Here is a 22,621-nt window from a genome sequence, read left to right on the forward strand (position 1 = left end):
AACGTCCCTACATGAGGGTCCCATAAAAGTGTTCGGATGCCAAGTGCCACTCTCAGGTTGTATAGAGCGGTTGAATACGAAAGCTCCTGTCATATCTCAAATATCTTTAGGTTACAACTGGGCGCCGACCTTCCTCTTTTCGTATAATTGCTCAGTGTTGAAGTTCCCTAAATTTGGCATGTGAACAATAACCTGCGTGCTGTTTAATCTGCAAATACACACACCTGAATGCAAGGCACAAACCGGTTCAAACCCCTAATACAAAGTGTACACATACAGAACACGCGTGCCACTAAGTAACTGTCACCAGGGAGACTCCTAACTGTCGTAAGGTGGTAACAATGGCCCTTTACACACAGGTGACGAGCCTGGTAAACATAGATGTCCCATGCCCTCCCTTCCAAAACTTGGCGCTCTACTTTTACACAGTCCAATCGCTCTGGATCATTGCCCGGTGTAAACCTGCCGCCGATCGCCGCAGTCGAGATAACACTCATTTGTAGGGTTAGGGTACGACCACATGGCACGGTCAAGAGGCCCCGTATTGTCAATGGCCGCGTGGCTCCTTCAATGCCACAATAGAGACCCACTGAACAGTGCGGTCTCATTAGTATAATTAGTGCCCGCTGCGGGCCTTTCAGCAGCAAGGTACTCGAAAAAGCTCCACATGACTGCGCCATGTGGTCGTACCCTTACCACATCCTTCAGGTGGCACCCATTGTTGGTGGTCTGTAACACCTTGCCCTGTTCTAACGGGGGTTGTGCTGCTGACAATATGCAATCCGGATGGGGGAGGAATGATCATAGTGACGATCATTGGTCCCACAATCAATGTGATGTGCAAAAATGAGTACCTGTCGTCTATATGATCGATTGCCACTGGTTCGGGGATGAAATTGAGCCATGGAAAAGGCCACTAAGATAAAGACCAAGGAGTGAATGAAACATTCATATCTGTAACCTCCTGTGGAGACCTGGAGGCCAGGGTGTAGATATAGGAGGAACATAGGTAGTAGTCACACCCAGGCCCGAGTGGCTGAGGAGGCCCAAATGTCCTTCTGTTACATAGTAGGACATTATTAGTAAGTGGGGGACAAGCAACTGATTTCATCAAGATGAAGGGTTGGCCATTTCAGGTGGGGGGGATAGAGACTTGATAACTTTTTGCCAGAATTTTTCTTTAATGGTAAGTCATAAATATTTGTCTGAAATATCATAGACGTGTTCAGATCCTTTTACGCTGGTGATGATGGTTCTACCACGATTATTGCCATGTGTAAATATTTGCCCATCAGCCAACAAACTGAGCAGTGCCAAGAGGTTTTCCTTAATGGCCATGGACATCTTTGGGGGCATTTTTTTTTATTATTTCCTTCAATTCTTTTTGGGCTAAAAATAATTTTTTCAATTGGTCATTATTACAAATCTTCAGCAGTTTTTTCCTCTCCAGCTTCACTCTCTGCTCTCGCTTTCTCTCCCAGTGAATCCATCAGGAGCTGCTCTGATGACTCGATCTGTAACCCTTATCACTGAACTCCTGACTGCTCATAAACACTCATTAATATAACTAAATTCCTGTTAGTTTATGAGCCGTCAGAGATAAAGGTACAGATAAAGGGCTAGAGATGGAACCGTCAGAGCAGCTCCCTGATGGATTCACTGTGAAGGAGAATTTAAATTGACCCCATGTAGTAAATGGGCCCAATTCAAATAGACAGGACCAGGCAGTATAGCAGTATCTTGTACTACACTTTGGTATATGGTTCTGCAGCAGAATAGCAAAATGCAGCACAATATGCTGCCCCAGAAATTCTCATGATGGCGCCAGATCGTTATGTACCCAGACAGCGGCCGGATGGAGGGGTTCAGGTTGCCCACTGGGCATTGGCCCACCAGGAATTTTCCCTGTACGATCTATGGCCAGTCTGCCCCAGGAGGGAGCCTGCTAGTCTGCAAATATACAGAAAGTGAAAGCTGGAGAGAGTTGAATGCAATGTAAAACAAAACAAATCCACCCCCCTCCCAAGATGTCCACAGCCTTTAAAGGGGTTTTCCGAGATTTTTTTAACTGATGACTAGGGATGAGCGCGAATCGACTTCGGATGCTTTATCTGAAGTTGATTCGCATTAAAACTTTGTTGTAATACTGTACGGAGCCAGCGCTCCTTACAGTATTAGAATGTATTGGCTCCGGTGAGCCGGAAGCTATTACTTCGGAAAGTCTCACGACACTTTGTCTAATAACTCTGTGAATTAATTATTACTGTAAAAAACCTGAGTTCGGTACCAAGGTTTTTTTTACAATAATAATTAATTCACAAAGTTATTACACAAAGTCTCGTAAGACTTTGCGAAGTAATAACTCCGACTCATTGGAGCCAATACATTCTAATACTGTACGGAGCTCCCGCAAGCTTTGGTACCTTCTCAAACAGCCGATCGGCGGGGGTCGCGGGTGTCAGACCCCCACCAACCAGATACTGATGATCAGTTAAAAAATCTCAGAAAACAGCTTTGATGAGCAATAGACGCCTGCGGAGAAGCTCACTGTCAGCCATAGAGCGGATACAGGTGGACGATTGGTGGCACTTTTCCTATTGAAGTCAATGGAAAAAATAATATTGCACGGAAGGTGCAATTATTTCAACCACCGCCAACAAAAAAAAGGAACGTAACCATGTCACCGCAGTCGTGTTGGAGGCCCACAGGGACACCATTGTATTCTACATTTGACTCAGGAGGTGAGAAATGAAACCCGGACTGTAATAAGATCCTGCAGCTACAGGTGGATGTTGCAATAAAGTTTTCTCGGCCAAGACAAACAGGGACTCGATCTTTGATTCAACCTTCCCTTGTCGGGTTGACAGCGGTGACGTCGCGGCACAGGGTTTCAACGGTCTGTCAGCATGGGGTGTCTGAATCATGGAGATTTACCATGGTGCGTTGTATGGGATAGGTGATAAGCGGCACTAATCAGCGGCATCTATGGACAGTCATAAAGACTGTCAGGCTGATCATATTACTGATAATATTTAAAGGGGAACTCCATCCGAAAACAATAACCTCATTCTTATCCTCCATGTGCAGCCACTATGCTGAGGTCCTATTCATTCTCACACTGATCCTACTGGAATCACAGGTATAGAGTCCGATCAGTGCAGAATAAAGAGATGTTGTCACGGCCCGCCTCTAGCGCATGCCTCACCAATAGGTGCATGGTGGGGGGAGGGCGATGAATTGTTTCTAATTCACATGCTGTTAGCCTTTTCACAGCAATTCCTTCTAGCTGCCACTAGGGGGAGCTCGCTGCATACAAGTTTAGCTATATAAATCTTATGCAATGTAGCTCCCTCTAGTGGTGACTGCGAGCAGTCAGAATTGTATTATTGAAAGAGCACCTATCAGCAGAATCAATCCTATTAACTCAGGTATGCTGCCTGGAAGGGTTGATCCTGCTGATTAAATTGATACCTGTCTTGTGAAAATGGGTTGCGGGCGGCTTTCCCCCCGAAAAAAGACTTTTATTCTTTATGTAGATGAGGGCTAGGCCCCACCCCAGTGCTGGCCCCGCCCCTCAGTGCACTGAAGCGCTCATTTGCATGAAGAATAAAAGTCCTTTTTCTAAAGAACGCCACAAGCGATTTTCACAAGACGGGTGTCATTTTAATCAGCAGGAATCCACTCGACCAAGAACTAGGGTTAATCCTGCTGATGGGTGCTCTTTGACCCTACGAATGTGTGAAGAAATTTGCCTCGGTGAAGAGTCTTTGCTCACACTTTTCTTTCTCTTTTCTATTTCAGGATCTTCAGTGCAATTCCTCGGGTAGGTGTCTTCTGCTTACATCCTATTTCTGTAGTTAGGGGATATTTTCAGAGGTGCACTTAGTTTCTACTTGATGAGATTAAAGGGGTTGTCTGAGATTTTAATACTGATGACCCATCCTTAGGATAGGTCATCAATATCAGAAAGGTGGGGGTCTGACTTCCGGCTGTTTGGAGAGACGGCGGCTCTTCCTAAGCCAGTGACGTCACTGTTCATCGGTCACATGGCCTAGGCACAGCTCAGTCCCATTCAAGTCAATGGGGCTGAGCTGCAATACCAAGCACAGCCACTATACAACGGATGGCGCTATGCTTGGTAAACTGTGTGGAGACTGCGGCGCTCACCGAAGCTCGAATGAGCATCACGGCTTGATCGGCAGGGGTCCTAGGTGACGGACCCCCGCTGATCTGATATTAATGATCTATCCTGAGGACAGGCCATCAATATCAGAATGTCATCATTTTCATTCAATGGGCCAACCATGATGTTACACTGGCTCCTCCCAGGGAAAAGAACATCTGCAATCGGTGCTTCATCCTGAGGCATGATGGGAGCGATATTCAGTCATTTCAGCCTTTTTTTTTTTCTTTTGGTAATGCAGATACGTTCTGTATCGGCGGAGAGATAGAAACGGCAGAATTTCCGGTTTTGGTACCAACGGATATAAAAGCGAAAACCGTGAAGAGGTGCGATGATAAGGGTTGTCGGCTCTGCGTTCAAGTCACGATGGAGATGTCTGTGGCCTTCATATCAGGTATTTAAGACGAACTTGTTTCCCAGAGTAGCCCAGGATATCCATGGATGTAGCAGAGCTGAGTTTGTAATGTGCCGAGTTTTTGCATAGGACTGCGCAGACATTGGAAATGGTATTCATGACATGTATCACTTCCTAGAATTCTCTGATGAGCTCGGCTCAGGTGACTGTGGCGACTACGACTACGATGATCTTGAATATTCAGAAGAAGACGATGAACTGACAAATGTGAGCCTGTATATAAGGGTTGACAAACCCAGCAATGGTAAGATATACAGACATATAGGTAATAGGCCTCATATTCGTAAACTAGCCTTATTGCCTATAGCAGGGATCAGCAACCTTCAGCACTCCAGCTGTGGTGAAACTACAACTCCCAGCATGCACACTTGCTTAGCTGTGAATGGAGAATGCTGGGGGTTGCAGTTTCACCACATCTGGAGTGCCGAAAGTTGCTGACCGCTGGCCTATAGCAACCATCACAACACTTTTCTGCGTCCATTTTGCCTTCCCCTCCTCCCTCACTTCCAGTGCTAATGCATGTGAAGCAAGATTGTAACTGTTTCAATGTTCTGTCGCCATTGGAGACCAGGTTCTCTAAGCCACGCCTTTAGGTTGAAGCCCCACCCCTGAGCAGTTCCTCAGCTTAGAGATAGTTTTCATTGGCTACTGCTACATTTCTGTTTCCTGGGGCCATTTTATTATTAATTTCTAGGTTTAGTGCCCCCCTCAGTGAACGGACTGGCTACATGGAGGTACCTTTCAATAAGACCTCCCCTTTAAGACCAACCTCATGAAAAATAAATTGCTGAGAGGCATGGGAGTGCTCAATTAAAGGAGTTGTGTCACAGTACATATTGTACAATTTTCAAACCAGCACCTGGATCTGAATACTTCCGATCAGAACCCCCGCAGTGAAATTGAAAACTGCGGGGGTCCGGTAGGTTGCAGCTGCTGAAGGGCTCCAGGCCTGCCATGGCTTTCTCCATACTGAGCTATGCACGAGGCATAGCTCAGAATGGAGAGTGTAAAAATCCTATCAGGGTGAATAGGAGAGGGGATCAAAAGATCCCATGTACTAGGCCCCTGAGGGGTCTAATGGTTATAAAAAACAAAAGTGAAAAGATTTACAAAAAAGAAAACAAAAACACCAATATATTCAAAGTTTAAATCACCCCTATTTCCTAATTTTACACATAAAATATATAAACAATAAGAAATGAAACATATTAGGTATCGCCGCGTCCGAAAATGTCAAAATTATTAAACTATTTAAAAAATTTGCAATGGAAAAAAATGAAATACACCCAATTTTAATTTTTTTGTCATCTTGCCCCTCCCCCCAAAAAATTTACATACCACCAAAATGGTCCCAATAAAAAATACAGTTTGGGAAGCAAAAAACAAGCCCTCATATAGCTCTGTAGACTGAAATATAAAAAAGTTATGGTTGTCAGATTATGGCAACACAAAGAAAATGTAGATTTTTTTTAAATAGTAAAAAAAAAAAAAATATATACATTTTGTCGTATTGAGCCGCAGAATAAGGATGTCAGGTCATTTTTAGCTCACAATGAATGCTGTGATGTCAAAACCCTAAAAACCTTGGCGGAATTCTGTTGTTGCTTTTTTAAATTTTGTCACGCAAGGAATTTTTTTCTCGTTTTCCAATACAAGATATGGTAAATTAAATGGTAGTATTAAAAAAATGCATCGTGTCCTGCAAAAAATAAGCCCTCATATAGCTATGTGAACAGAAAAATAAAAAAGTTGTGGTTATTGGAACGTGTGGAGAAAAAATCCAAAAACCCCAAGGGGTTTAGGACCCTCGCAATTATAAAGAGGTTGCCCAGGTTAAAGGGGTTGTCCAGGTTCAGAGCTGAACCTGGACAGCCCTCCATTTTCACCCCGGCAGCCCCCCTGACATGAGCATCGGAGCAGTTCATGCTCCGATGCTCTCCTTTGCCCTGCGCTAAATCGCGCAGGGCAAAGGCATTTTTCAGAGTTCCGGTGACGTACCGGGCTCTCCATGGGGCTGACAGGAACCCCGGTGACGTCACCGGCACTGATGGGCGGGATTTAGCGCTGCCCTAGCCAGTAAAACGGCTAGGGCAGAGCTAAAGCCCGCCCCTCAGAGCCGGTGACGTCACCGAACACACTGCTGGGCGGAAGTTACCGCCAGGCAGTGTGTTATTAAAAACAAAGGAGCCTGTGCCCTGCGCGATCTAGCGCAGGGCACTGGAGCGCATCGGAGCATGAGATGCTCCGATGCTAGGCTCAGGGGGGCTGCCGGGATGAAAATAACGGTATGTCCGGGTTCAGCTCTGAACCCGGACAACCCCTTTAAACATGCCTTTCTTCTTCTGTTAAGTGTGGTAATGCAGCCCAGCCCCATTCACCTCAGTGGGTCTCAGCTGCAGTACCAGACACAACCTATGGAAAGGTGTGGCGCTGTTTTTGAAGAAAGCAACTATATTTTCTTATCCAATCCCCATCCTTGGGAAACTTTTAGCTCCTCCCTGTTCCTCCCACGAAGATCCATAACTTCTCTATTAGCCATGGCAGAGACTGGCTACAGATCCAGAGCTCGCTCTGCCAGACCTGCCACTTCCAGATAAATAGATGCTCGTCCTCACTGATCTCTCACCACTCTCATTCCGATTACAGAGTCTCCACTGGTCTCTCCTTCCTAGTCCTGGAAATGCCAGGAATGCCCCACAAAGCCAAAAATCTGGAAGGTGGAGATCAAAGGGGAATTGTGTCGATCACGGGGACCGGTGAAAGTGACAATTGATTCTATAATTTTTTCAAACCACTAACTTTACAAAAATGTTGTCCTAAATGGACATTCCGTTTAAAAAAAAGACATCCTAAGCTCCTGGGCACTTGGGCATTGTCTAAAGGCCAGTTTCCCTGTCCCCCACCATGAAGGTTTTCTTGTCTATCTTCTTCCTAAGTTCTATTTCCTTTCCAAACAGTCATTTAAGCCTTTATCTGTCTCTAGTTCTCATCAATGTCCCCACCCAACCGCCCTCGTCTTATATTTGCAGATTCCTTGCTCTGTGCCAACCTGTTTATACTGCGGGAATTTCCAGCCAGCTATTTCTGCCCCTTGGTGAGGGTTTCATTGCCTCACTCATCTATTCCACGGAGAACAGGCACCGACAACAGCATTAAAGTGGTAAGGAATGTACGCTCCAGGGAGCCCTTTTAAGTATTGCTGCAGGAAGTCCTGGAAGCTGAGATATGAGGAGCTGTTTTTTGGGGCCCTCACATACTGTAAGCTGTCCCTCTGCCTGTCTATAGTGTCTAGAGCTGGGTCTGCCGTCATTCTGTCATCTGTGTTGTGTCATTGCATTTAAACCGTATTGTTTCTTCTGATTTTCCTACAGGGATCCATAGTGTATAATACAGTTAACGCAATACCTGGCAACGAGCTGAATATAACGTCATACACCTACCCAAAGTACAAAGAGGAACTCAATGTGCACCATAACTTGCCAGGTAAAAAACAATGACAGTAGTTATATTCTTGTACATAGGAGCAGTATTATAGTAGTTATATTCTTGGACATAGGAGCAGTATTATAGTAGTTATATTCTTGGACATAGGAGCAGTATTATAGTAGTTATATTCTTGGACATAGGAGCAGTATTATAGTAGTTATATTCTGGTAAATAGGAGGCAGTATTATAGTAGTTATATTCTTGTATATAGGAGACAGTATTATAGTAGTTATATTCATGTACATAGGAGCAGTATTATAGTAGTTATATTCTTGTACATAGGAGGCAGTATTATAGTAGTTATATTCATGTACATAGGAGGCAGTATTATAGTAGTTATATTCATGTACATAGGAGCAGTATTATAGTAGTTATATTCTTGTACATAGGAGCAGTATTATAGTAGTTATATTCTTGTACATAGGAGCAGTATTATAGTAGTTATATTCTTGTACATAGGAGCAGTATTATAGTAGTTATATTCTTGTACATAGGAGCAGTATTATAGTAGTTATATTCTTGTACATAGGAGGCAGTATTATAGTAGTTATATTCATGTACATAGGAGGCAGTATTATAGTAGTTATATTCATGTACATAGGAGCAGTATTATAGTAGTTATATTCTTGTATATAGGAGACAGTATTATAGTAGTTATATTCATGTACATAGGAGCAGTATTATAGTAGTTATATTCTTGTACATAGGAGGCAGTATTATAGTAGTTATATTCTTGTACATAGGAGGCAGTATTATAGTAGTTATATTCATGTACATAGGAGCAGTATTATAGTAGTTATATTCTTGTACATAGGAGCAGTATTATAGTAGTTATATTCTTGTACATAGGAGCAGTATTATAGTAGTTATATTATTGTACATAGGAGGCAGTATTATAGTAGTTATATTCTTGTACATAGCAGGCAGTATTATAGTAGTTATATTCTTGTACATAGGAGCAGTATTATAGTAGTTATATTCTGGTATATAGGAGGCAGTATTATAGTAGTTATATTCTTGTACACAGGAGTCAGTATTATAGTAGTTATATTCTTGTACATAGGAAGGCAGTATTATAGTAGTTATATTCTTGTACATAGGAGCGGTATTATAGTAGTTATATTCTTGTACATAGGAGGCAGTATTATAGTAGTTATATTCTTGTACACAGCAGGCAGTATTATAGTAGTTATATTCTTGTACATAGGGGCAGTATTATAGTAGTTGTAGTCTTGTACATAGCAGGCAGTATTATAGTAGCTATATTCTTGTACATAGGGGCAGTATTATAGTAGTTATATTCTTGTACATAGGAGCAGTATTATAGTAGTTGTATTGTTGTACAAAGGAGCAGTATTATAGTAGTTATATTCTTGCACATAGGAGCAGTATTATAGTAGTTATATACTTGTACATAGGAGCATTATTATAGTCGCTATATTATTGTACATAGGAGCAGGGATGGCCAGTTCGCATTGTTCGCCCGCGAACATATGCGGGCTGCCATCTTTTATCAGAAGTCCGGCGAGGCACAGTTAAGCCCTTACCTGTGCCTGTGCGCGAGCCGGTCTAAAATCAAATGGCCGCCGGACTTCTGAGAAAAGCTGGAAGCCTGCATATGTTCGCGGGCGAACAATTCGAACTGGCCACCACTGCATAGGAGCAGTATTATAATCGTTCTATTCTTGTACATAGGAGCAGTATTATAGTAGCTATATTATTGTACATAGGAGGCAGTATTATAGTAGCTATATTCTTGTACACAGGAGCAGTATTATAGTAGTTATATTCTTGTACATAGGAGAAGTATTATAGTAGTTATATTCTTGTACATAGGAGCAGTATTATAGTAGTTATATTCTTGTACATAGGAGGCAGTATTATAGTAGTTATATTCTGATATATAGGAGGCAGTATTATAGTAGTTATATTCTTGTACATAGGAGCAGTATTATTGTAGTTATATTCTTGTACATAGGAGACAGTATTATAGTAGTTATATTCTTGTACATAGGATACAGTATTATAGTAGTTATATTCTTGTACATAGGAGGCAGTATTATAGTAGTTATATTCTTGTACATAGGAGCAGTATTATAGTAGTTATATTCTTGTACATAGGAGCAGTATTATAGTAGTTATATTATTGTACATAGGAGCAGTATTATAGTAGTTATATTCTTGTACATAGGGGGCAGTATTATTGTAGTTATATTCTTGTACATGGAAGGAAGTATTATAGTAGTTATATTCTTGTACATAGGAGCAGTATTATAGTAGTTATATTCTTGTACATAGGAGCAGTATTATAGTAGTTATATTATTGTACATAGGGGGCAGTATTAATGCAGTTCAGATTTACAAAACTTTCAGAAAAGATTTAGAATAAAATGTATTGTCGTAGTTTTATTCCTGTTCGCCTACCGGCATGATTCGCCGTGCTGCCGCTAGGCCTCCAGCCCGCCCCCATTATAGTGAATGGGGCCGGAGCGGGCCTCCGCCGGCATGCGTGCACTAGCGGCAGCACAGATCCGGCAGGCTGTTCACCCACCGTAACAGCCTGCCGGAGAAGGCTGCCACTACTGTGAAAGTAGCCTTAGGGAAATCTCTATAAATACTAATAAATATACCAAGTGCTCTGCTAAATACTATTATATTTTGTAGGTTGCCGTGAAATAGACCAAGAGGAAAACATTGTGGAATGTGAAGGTAAATTTCATTTTGTAATTCCAAAAATGTTATTGAAGAGCAATGATCTTCATTTAGCCTGTGACTCTCCAGCTGTTGTAGTTCCACAACTCCCAGCAGGCCACGACAGCTAAAGACTATGGGAGTCATTTGTTAAGACCGCGTTTTATACGCTGGTCTCAATAAACCCCTGCGCTGGCAGTGGATCCACCGAAGTTAGTTAGAGGCACCGACCTCTACATAACTTCGACGTATCCAGTGCCGGTCTAAATCTACACCAGCTAGTGCGGTCTTACATTTAGACCAGAAAAGTCCCAGATTGCGGCGCAAATAACGTCTGAACGTAAATGACCCCCTATATGTTTCTGAAAGAGAAATTATAAATCTGCTTGTTTTCCATGCAGCACCCACCCTGGAGTTTGATGGCATCGATGACGTGTCTGTTGGTGTAGCTCAAGGAACCACTGCCAGGAACATAACATTACGAGTCTATTATAAATCCAAGTATGATGGAAATGACACTTTGCACACATTAGTGAGTATTGTCTCAGAGAACAGTATCACTTAATAATTCACATAGTATTGTGTTTAAACGTAAGGAGAAATTTCAAACAGATATAAAATAAAATAATAGACAGACAAATAGAAAATAGATAGATCGATAGATAATAGATAGATAGATAGAGAGATAGATAATAGATAGATAGATAGATAGATAATAGATAGATAGATAGATAGATAGAGAGATAGATAATAGATAGATAGATAGATAGATAGGAGAGATAGATAGATAGATAGAGAGATAAGCAAAGGAATTCCGCGGCACATCCAGGGAGTAAAATCGAAGTGATAGCTTTATTCACCAGACCGCAACGTTTCGGTCCACTTGCTGAAGTCACTGTTTGAGAAAGGTCCCAGCAAGTGGACCGAAACGTCGCGGTCTGGTGAATAAAGCTATCACTTCGATTTTACTCCCTGGATGTGCCGTGGAATATACTCTGTTTGGAGGTGGATCGCCCCCTCAGCCTCAGGCACTCCACATCTACGCAGAAAACCGATGTGCTGCCCAATTTCGCTTTATTTTAGATAGATAGATAGATATGAGATAGAACAGGGATGCTCAACCTGCGGCCCTCCAGCTGTTGCAAAACTACAACTCCCAGCATGCCTTAATAGCTGTATGCTGTCCAGGCATGCTGGGAGTTGTAGTTTTGCAACAGGTGGAGGGCCACAGGTTGGGCTTCCCTGAGATAGAATATAACATAGGTAGATAGATAGATACATAGTTAGGCGTAGTTCATGGCTTTTATTGTTTTTTGCGGTCCATTTTTCACGGATCCATTGTTTCATTTTTGAGTTCCGTTGTGTTTCCGTTTCCTTTCCTTTTTTCCGTTCCGTTTTTCCTTATGCCATGTACAGTATACAGTAATTACATAGAAAAAATTGGGCTGGGCATAACATTTTCAATAGATGGTTCAGAAAAAGCGGAACGGATACGGAAGACATATGGATGCATTTCCGTATGTGTTCGGGTTTTTTTGCGGACCCATTGACTTGAATGGAGCCACGGAACGTGATTTGCGGCCAAATATAGGACATGTTCTATCTTTCAACGGAACGGAAAAACAGAAATACAGAAACGGAATGCATACGGAGTACATTCCGTTTTTTTTTGCGGAACCATTGAAATAAATGGTTCCGTATACGGACCGTATACAGAACACAAAAAAATGGCCCGTACACTCGCAAAAAAAATCGTTTGTGTGAACTAGGCCTTAGATAGATGATAGACACACAGATAGATATAGATAGAAACATATGAGAGAAGTAGGTAGATAGATAAACGGATAGACAGACAGATAGATAACGATTAAGTAATCATTTTGTGTATATATATTATATATATTATGTTTTCTTTCAGTATGGAGATCAGCGTTACATCGTCCCTAAGGCAGACATTGTGCCATGTTTGTGCTTTCAGGTAAGTTACTTCTTATTTTGCGCTCCCCTTGGGTTGTAGATTGGGGTCGGAGTAGTTACGTTCTTCTAGTGAATAGCGCTGCTCATTAGAATAAACCTTGTGGTCGAGGATGCATGTCTCTATGGAGAGAGGGGATGCTCTGCGGCCCAAGACTGCCAGCTCACGGTATAGCAGCAGACATGGGGTCCGCTGAGGTTAGACGTGGCTGACCTGCACTCAGCCTCAGATTTTAAATATTACAATTAATATCTGATTTTACTAAATTAACTTTTCATCCTGTTCCCTGCCAGGCGTGGTACAGTGACATAGTGAATGTGGCGGATGCTGTCAGAAACGAATGCTGCCCATTTACAAACCGTATGTATCTAGTATATATATATAGTATATTATAGAGTACTGTAACCGTGGCACTGTGCCACCGCAGCGGGTTCAATATTTCCTTAAAAAAACTGGGATTCCTGCCCCACCACAGTATTGCCAAAGCCTAAAGGTCTCTATCTTAGGCCTATTGCACACGACCGTATGGCTTTTTCAGTGTTTTGCTGTCCGTTTTTCATGGATCCGTTGTTCCGTTTTTTGTTTCCGTTGTGTTTCCGTTTCTGTTCCGTTTTTCCGTTCCGTTTTTCCGTATGGCATATACAGTATACAGTAATTACATAGATAAAATTGGGCTGGGCATAACATTTTCAATAGATGGTTCAGGAAAAAACGGAACGGAAACGGAAGACATACGGATGCATTTCCGTATGTGTTCCGTTTTTTTTGCGGATCCATTGACTTGAATGGAGCCACGGACCGTGATTTGCGGGCAATAATAGGACATGTTCTATGTTAAAACGGAACGGAAAAACGGAAATACGGAAACGGAATGCATACGGAGTACATTCCGTTTTTTTTGCGGAACCATTGAAATGAATGGTTCAGTATATGTTCCGTATACTGAGCTAAAAAAACGTCCAGTATACTGAACGCAAAATACTGTCGTGTGCATGAGCCCTTATAGAGTCACCTGTAATTTACATCCTTGATTCTAATATGGCCGCCTTAAAGGGGTTGACAACCAGCTTTACTGGAGTCCTGGGGGACATTTGCTGCATGTCCAGGCAAATGTATGCATCAGAATTTTAGAAAGCTGAATGACAGTCCCTTTCAGATTTAACAAGGCGGACATATTGGCTCCTTTCTTTTCCAAGCACTGATAAGAAAAGGAGAAAAACTGTCTCAGGGTTTGTATTAGTTGGGATGTTGTCTTGTATAGGGTTTGAGGTGCAGAGCCTGACACAAAAGAAAGAATCTCTTGTGTCATGCTCCACCCCTTTTGTATCACAACACAGAAAATGGGGGGGGGGGGGAGAATTTATCAAGACTGGTGCAAAGGAAAACTGGCTTAGTTGCCTATAGCAACCAATCAGATTGATCCTTTGATTTTGCTAAGGAGCTCTGAAAAATCAAAGGTGGAATCTGATTGGTTGTTATGAGTAACTACTTTGATAAATCTCCACCAATGTCTTTATTGCCCATAGCAACCAATCGCAGTACAGCTTTCATTTTTTATTCTGCTTTTGAAAAATGAAAGCTGCCCTGTGATTGGTTGCTATGGGCAACAGAACCAGTTTGTGGGATTTGTTTAACCCCTTATGTATAATGATCAGATTTACACTAAAATCTCGTTTCTGATTGATTCCAGATTCAGAGGAGAAAGTTCTGAGGGACAGTGTCTTCTCCGTAACCATAAAGGACAACATGGCGCTCTATCACCTGTTGGCGCCTTGTGATTTATCCGCTGAACTATCACTTTGTTGGAAAGCCGGTGACCACTCATCCTGCCATGAGATTCCTCACACCAGGAAGAAGATATTAAGCCAGGTGAAGGACAGAACCGGTCTGATCCATCAAAACACAGGAGCGGCCTTGTTGGCCACAGCAACCAATAACAGCGCAGCTTTCATCCCTTAGTGTTCCTTGGTTGCCATGGGCAACACAGCATTTTTACATACATCCTAACAGTCTTGTGACATGGGCCACAAAGGGGTGGGGTTTTTTATGCTGCACTTAAAAGGCGGGGCTTCTGGACAGGAGGGGCCTGAAAGGCCACCATTTTGGACATTTCCCTTACTTGAAGTAGATTTCAGACTTTGTTTTATTAACCACCTTTTCCAGCTTTGTCTAAATGCCTTTTCCTTTTCATTGCCAAAGACTTCAGGATGGATTTTATGACCTGTGCAAAGTCCACATTGTACAGTCCTCGAATTAACCCCATCATGATCTGTCATGTCTGTCTATATCTATCTATCCATGTCATGTCTGTCTATATCTCTCTATCTACAGTATCTACCTTCTATCTATCCCATATCTATCTATCCATCTATCTCATCTCTTTATCTCATATCTATCTATTTATCTATCTATCTATCTATCTATCTATCTATCAGATCTATCTATCAGATCTATCTATCAGATCTATCTATCTATCTATCTATCTATCTATCTATCTATCTATCTAGCCCATATCTCTTCATCTATCTATCTATCTATCTATCCCATCTCTATCTAATTATCTATCTATCTATGCACTGTTATGGAGTAAGGACTTTGGTAATACTGACTGCAGCAGACGATGTGTTGTGACGCCTCCTTCATTGTGTAACATACTTGAGGTCAGGCAACGTGAGTCCGGCTCCGGTACAGGTAAAACCGCACACCTGTTGCCATTGTGCAATATGTGTACCGCAGGAATGTGGTTTGGTTGTGTTCAGTAGATGACACATCAGTCATTTGCATAGGGGTAATGTATAATGATACAGATATGATATTATGTAACCTGGCAACCAAACTTATTACACTCATTACCCAAACGTATATGACGCATCATTTTGTCTGTGATTGCGTTCAGTGTGCCTGTTTTCCGCGCGCGTTTGCAGTCAGTTTTTTCATGCGTTTTCCACGAGTGTGAAGAAACACTGAAGAATAAGGGCTCATGCACACAGCCAAAGCCGTTTCTGTGTGCTGTAAATTGCCGATCCTCAAAACACAGATAGCGTTCTACATTTTGCAAAACGGAATGTCCGGCCCAGTATAAAACAGTCCTCCTTGTCTGAAATATGGATGAGAATAGGACATGTTCTATTTTTTTGTGAGACGGACATACGGACGCAGATAGCACACAGGGTGCTGTCCGCATTTTTTGTATGCCCATTGAAAGGGGCATGCAATAAGCAAAAAAAAACGCATGTATTGGATGCATTTCCCAGATTAACAGGACACAATACACACATGTACAGAATGCAATGCCCAAATTAATAAGAAATATTACATGTATGTATATAGGATGCATTAAACACGTTAATAGTACACATCACATATGTCGGCAGTCTGGTCGTGCTGTAAATTTTAATTTGATTTCACGTTGTCTTTTAACAGCAAATTGGATCCTTGAAGCTGGAGCACCTGCACCCATCACTCTGTCTTCAGGTACAATACAGTAAAAAAAAGTACCGGGAAAGGGGGCGGGGTCAGAACATCCTGTAGCCAATCAGATCATGGAGATGATGGTGACATCAGTAGAGCAGTGTTTGATAGTGATGGATGGTAGCACTGACCTGTCTACTCATGTGACTATATTACTGATGAAGGAGTTGCAAGGGGCAGTTTTTTTTAGGAAAGTGTTAGAAATGTCCCCTGACAATAAGCTGATCAGACCCAAGGCGATCAGATCTAATTTATTGGGAAACCTAACAGCAAGTGTTCAGTTCTTCTGCAGCGCCACCACAGGAAACATAAAGTATTACATCGTGCCTATTGGACTCAATAGGCTTCTGTGTACTCTTGTTAATAGATGAGGGTCCTGACCCAGGGAGAGGGGACACTATGGTATCATATTAGGAAGAAATTAGGTTTCTGTTAGGGTGGATGTAAAGGGGGCAGGCGGGGAGCATTGATTGGCATAATAGGGTGATTATACATTATGACTTTATTTTTATAGGTGTCCGTTAAAGAGAAAGTCTTGCATACCTCCTGTTTACCAGGTGAGTACCGTCCTTTGTCTGTAGACACAATCCTCAGCTGTCAATAGGTAACCGACAGTCATAAGTGTCATAAGTACGGACAAACTGACAGATTCCCTTCTCCTGGACACATCAGCCCCAGCTGCTTCATTCATATACTGTATGTGATTTTTTTAATGCATTATTTCAGTAGGGGGCGCCACATCTCTGGTGGAAATACAGGATCTGACATAAAAATCAAACCTACTGGACCCGTGTTTCCCCTTGAAGGCACCACAGATATTAGAATATTAACATTGTAACATAGTATATAAGGCCGAAAAAAGCTTGGTAGAAGCTAATTTTCCTCACCTTAGGGGAAAAAATTCCTTCCCGCTTGCAATCAGGCAATCAGAATTAACTCCCTGAATCAACCACCCCTTTCTAGTAGCTATAGCAGGCATCCTCAAACTGCGGTCCTCCAGCTGTTGCAAAACTACAACTCCCAGCATGCCCGAACAGCCTACAGGTATCAGCCTACAGCAGGGCATTGTGGGAGTTGTAGTTTTACAACAGCTGAAGGGCCGCAGTTTGAGGATGCCTGAGCTATAGCCTGTAATATTATTACGCTCCAGAAATACATCCAGGCCCCTCTTGAATTCCTTTATTGTACTCACCATCACCACCTCCTCAGGCAGAGAGCTCCATAGTCTCACTGCTCTTACCGTAAAGAATCCTCTTCTATGTTTGTGTACAAACCTTCTTTCCTCCAGACGCAGAGGATGTCCCCTCGTCACAGTCACAGTCCTGGGGATAAATAGCTGATGGGAGAGATCTCTGTACTGACCCCTGATATATTTATACATAGTAATTAGGTCTCCCCTCAGTCGTCTTTTTTGTAAAGTGAATAGCCCTAATTTTGATAATCTTTCAGGGTACTGTAGTTGCCCCATTCCAGGTATTACATTAGTTTCCCTCCTATGAAACCCTCTCCAGCTCTGCTATGTCTGCCTTGTTCACAGGAGCCCAGAACTGTACACAGTACTCCATGTGTAGTCTGAATGATTAGTAAAGTGGTAGGACTATGTTCTCATCACAGGCAGCTATGCTCCTTTTGATGCAACCCATTATCTTATTGACCTTGGCAGCAGCTGCCTGACACTGGTTTCTACAGCTTAAGGCCCCATGTACACGGCCGTTGTTCACAGCCGTGTGCGGGCCGTGGAACCGCGGCCTGGATCCCTCCTGAGAGCAGGAGCGCACGGCGTCACTGGTTGCTATGACGCCGTGCGCCCCCTGCTGCCGGCACAGTACAGTAATACACTGGTATAGATCGTACCAGTGTATTACTGTATTGCGGCGGCAGCAGGGGGCGCACGGCGTCATAGCAACCAGTGACGCCGTGCGCTCCTGCTCTCAGGAGGGATCCAGGCCGCGGTTCCACGGCCCGCACACGGCTGTGAACAACGGCCGTGTGCATGGGGCCTAAGTTTGCTGTTCACTAAAATTCGAAGATCCTTTTCCATGTCAGTGATTAGGCCTCATGCACACGACCGTTGTTTGGGTCCGCATCCGAGCCGCCGTTTTGGCGGTTCGGATGCGGACCCATTCACTTCAATGGGGCTGCAAAAGATGCGGACAGCACTCCTTGTGCTGTCCGCATCCGTGGCTCCGTTCCGCGGCCCCGCTTTGCGGACAAGAATAGGCATTTATATTGCCGGCGCCCGTTCTGTTCCGCAAATTGCGGAAGGCAACAAGGACGGCTTATGTTTTTTGCGGACCGCAAAAAACTGAACGGTCGTGTGCATGAGGCCTTACCCAGTGTTTTACCATTTAGTATGTACGGGTGACATGTATTATTCCTTCCCATGGGCATAACCTTACATTTGTCAGTGTTAAACCTCATCTGCCACTTCTCTGCCCAAGCCCCAATCTATCCAGATCCCTCTGTAGCTGTATACTGTCCTCTGTAGTATATATACCGTATACTGTCCTCTTCCGTGTTAATTACCTTCCACAGTTTAGTGTCATCTGCAAAAATGGATATTTTTCTGTGCAAGCCTTCTACAAGATCATTAATAAATATATTGAAGAGAATAGGGCCCAGTACTGACCCCTGAGGTACCCCACTAGTGACAGTGACCCAATCTGAGTGTGTACCGTTAATAACCACCCTCTGTTTTCTATCATTGAGCCAGTTACTTACCCACATACAGACATTTTCTCCCAGTCCGAGCATTCTCATTTTTTATACTAACCTTTTATGCGGTACAGTGTCAAATGCTTTGGAGAAGTCCAGATATACGACATCCATTGATTCGCGTTGTCAAGTCTAGAACTTACCTCCTCATAGAAACGGATTAAATTAGTTTGGCATGACCAATCCCTCATTAAGCCATGCTGATATGGCGTTATTTGCTTGTTTTCATTGAGATCCTCCAAGATAGCATCTCTTAGAAAACCCTCAAACAGTTTACCCATGACAGATGTTAAACTTACCGGCCTATAGTTTCCGGGCTCTGTTTTTGGACCCTTTTTGAATATTGGCACCACATTTGCTATGCGCCAATCCTGTGGAACACTCCCTGTCAGTATAGAGTCCTTAAATATCAGAAATAAGGGTCTGGCTATGACATTAATTAATTCTCTTAGGATACGGGGGTGTATGCCATCTGGTCCTGGCGATTTGTCTATTTTAATCTGTTTAAGTCGCTGTTATACTTCTTCCTGGGTCAGACAGGACACTTTTAATGGGGAATTAACTTTTACATTCTGCATTTCATCTGACAGTTTATTTTCCTTCAGCGAATACAGTGGCGAACAAAAATATTTAACAGCTTTGCTTTCTCCTCGTCGCTCTCTGCGACTCCCCCCTCACTACTCTGTAGAGGGCCGACACCTTCAGATTTATACTTTTTTCCATTTTTATAATTGAAGAACATTTTAGGGTTAGTTTTGCTCTCTTTGGCAATTAATCTCTCGGTCTCTAGTTTGGCTGCTTTTATTTGTTTTTTACATATTTTATTTTTTCCTTATAGTTTTTCAGTGCTTCCTCGCTCTCCTCCTGTTTTAGTGATTTAAATGCTTTCTTTTTGTCATTTATTGCTTTCTTTGAAGTTCTATTTATCCACATTGTTTTCTTCTTGTTCCTTAACCTTTTATTCCCATAAGGTATGTGCCTCTCACAATTAGATTTTAGGATGCTTTTAAAAATATCCCATTTTGGGGCTGTATTTTTATTTTTGAGGACTTTGCCCCAGTTAGTTAGGTCTATGGCCTCTCTTAGTTGGCTAAATTTAGCTTTTTTGAAGTTTGGTATTTTTGTTCCTCCCTGAAGAAACGCTCTTTTGATTGACAATTGGAAGGTTATTACTTTATGGTCACTATTTCCCAGGTGTCCCCCGACCTGCACGTCTGTTGTTCTGTCAGGCCTATTGGTTAACACTAAGTCCAGTATGGCCGTCCCTCTAGTCGGGTCCTGAACCAGTTGGGAGAGGTAATTGTCTTTGGTTATTGCCAAGAACCTGTTTCCTTTATGAGATATACAAGTTTCAGTTTCCCAGTCTATATCTGGGTAGTTGAAGTCCCCCATAATAACCACCTCATTATGATTTGCCGCCTCGTCTATCTCATTTAGTAGCAGATTTTCTGTGGACTCTGGTATATTAGGTGGTTTATAGTAAACTCCTATTAGTAATTTATTATAGTTTTTGCCTCCATGTATTTCTACCCACAGTGACTCCACATGTTCATGTCCCTCACATCTTCTCAGACTGTGGGTTTTAGACAGGACTTTACATAAAGGCAGACCCCTCCCCCTCTCCGGTTTTGACGATTCTTTCTAAACAGACTGTACATTAACCGCCCAGTCATAGCCATCATCCAGCCGTGTCTCAGTTATTCCCACTATGTCATAGCTATCATACAGCCGTGTCTCAGTTATTCCCACTCTCATAGCCATCATCCAGCCGTGTCTCAGTTATTCCCACTATGTCATAGCTATCATATAGCCGTGTCTCAGTTATTCCCACTCTCAAAGCTATCATCCAGCCATGTCTCAGTTATTCCCACTGTCCTAGCCATCATCCAGTCGTGTCTCAGTTATTCCCACTATGTCATAGTTCTCCTCACACATCACTAATTCCAGTTCACCAGTTTTATTAGTCAGGCTTCTGCCATTAGTATACATACATTAAAAAGGTTTAAGTATATCTTTTACCCTACACTTTTCCTTCTGAGCTGTTCTAGTCCCTCCTTCCATTCCTCCCCCAGTCCCATTATCTTGCCCCCGGTCTCTATCTGCACTATCTTCCCGTCCTGTAATGTAATAACCCTCCCCCCCAGTCCCTAGTTTAAACACTCCTCCAATTGTCAGATCCTATCAGATCTGTGGTGTCTGCTGATGAAGTGTAATGTTTAAGGCTAGAGATGAACGAAGTATTGAAAAATTCGGCTGCTTCACTAAATTACTTTGGCTGCATTTCTTTGTAAGTAGTGGATGCAATGATAGGGAGCGGCGATTGCCCCCCTCCCCCCCCCCCACCCGTCATTGTAGCCCTCAGATGCCGCATTGATAGCTGAGCGCGGCATCTGATAGCAATATTACAATGTAAAATTAAAAAGGTATGTTGGCTGTGAAATTTATGAGCTTGGAGTGAACTGATCCAAAATATACCTCCTTGTCAACCCGTAGATTTCCGGTGCACCCCCCTTTCTTCCCATCTTACAGCCGCCTCAAACTTACATTGGAAAGGAGAAACTGCAGCAGCATCCCCCTCCTCCTTGTCTGATATGGCTATATATAGTGTTGAGCGAATCTAACGCCATGTAGCGGAATTCGATCCGAATTTCAAGTAAAATTCGATTCGCCATGAAGCCTAATTTCCTCTTGCTTCGTGGTAGCGAATCGATTTTCCCTGAATGGCAGTAAAAAAAAAATTCAAAAATCATACTTACCTCCAGCCGCCGCCATCTTAATTGAGGATCTAGCACGAAATCTTGTGCGGCCCGTGATGATGTCATCACGTTGGCGTGATGATGTCATACATCACCGTGCACAGGATTTCATGCGAGATCTTCAATCAAGATGGAGGCGGACGGCTCTTTGCTATCAAATGGATGAGGTAAGTAGGATTTTTTTTTTATTTTGTACCGTCATTCAGGTAAAATCGATTCACTACCACGAAGCTAGAGGAAATTCGGCTTCACTGTGAATCGAATTTCCCTTGAAATTTGGATCAAATTCCACTACGTGGAGTTCGATTTGCTTAACACTATATAGAGCCATACCAGACAAGGAGGAGGGGGATGCTGCTGCAGTTCTTCTTCTCCAACGTAAATCTGAGACGGCTGTAAGATGGGAAGAAAAGGGGGGTGCACCGGTAATCTACGGATTTAGAAGGAAGTACATTTTGGATGAGTTTACTCCAAGCTCATAAATTTCACAGCCAACATACCTTATAAAACACCGCACTACGGTTTTATTACTTTAAGTTATTTCACCAGTAAAAATAGACGCAGTCATTCCAGAATGTTATTTATCCCCGTTCACAGAGTCAAGACAAAAGCGGAATGAAGACAACGTCCTCGTCCTGAAGCATGACCTCAAAAGCACTTCTTTCTGCTTTGTGGGACAAAACAAGACCATTACTCTGGAAGAAGCAACTGAACAGGTGCTGGATACTATTCCTTTTGCTTTCCCAAATTACTAAAATGTAACCTTTATTCAAATGTAGTAAAAAGATACCCCAAACTAAATAAAGTGATAACCTGTGCTTATAAAAGTTGTGTAAGAGGGAGAAAAATAATCATGACTCCAGGAGGTAGTGGCCTGGTGGTTCCCCTGCAGCAAAGTCCAGATCCTTGTACAGGTGTTCAGGGGCAGA

The 22,621-nt window shown here is 42.6% G+C and overlaps 1 protein-coding gene across 1 annotated transcript in view; it reads left to right on the top strand.

The window, feature by feature from the left end:
* IL17RC (interleukin 17 receptor C) overlaps positions 1-22,621 on the top strand; it is a 50,399-nt gene that overhangs the window by 14,586 nt on the left and 13,192 nt on the right. Inside the window, exons 2-14 of the mRNA XM_044301267.1 lie at positions 3,802-3,823; positions 4,425-4,577; positions 4,717-4,842; positions 7,628-7,758; positions 7,970-8,081; positions 10,749-10,793; positions 11,177-11,307; positions 12,694-12,753; positions 13,044-13,110; positions 14,441-14,619; positions 16,174-16,224; positions 16,736-16,778; positions 22,290-22,408. Coding sequence (XP_044157202.1) covers positions 3,802-3,823; positions 4,425-4,577; positions 4,717-4,842; positions 7,628-7,758; positions 7,970-8,081; positions 10,749-10,793; positions 11,177-11,307; positions 12,694-12,753; positions 13,044-13,110; positions 14,441-14,619; positions 16,174-16,224; positions 16,736-16,778; positions 22,290-22,408 — 1,239 coding nt within the window. The remainder of the gene's footprint in view (positions 1-3,801; positions 3,824-4,424; positions 4,578-4,716; positions 4,843-7,627; positions 7,759-7,969; positions 8,082-10,748; positions 10,794-11,176; positions 11,308-12,693; positions 12,754-13,043; positions 13,111-14,440; positions 14,620-16,173; positions 16,225-16,735; positions 16,779-22,289; positions 22,409-22,621) is intronic.

Source organism: Bufo gargarizans, chromosome 7, assembly GCF_014858855.1.
Source record: "Bufo gargarizans isolate SCDJY-AF-19 chromosome 7, ASM1485885v1, whole genome shotgun sequence".
Classification (NCBI taxonomy): domain Eukaryota; kingdom Metazoa; phylum Chordata; class Amphibia; order Anura; family Bufonidae; genus Bufo; species Bufo gargarizans.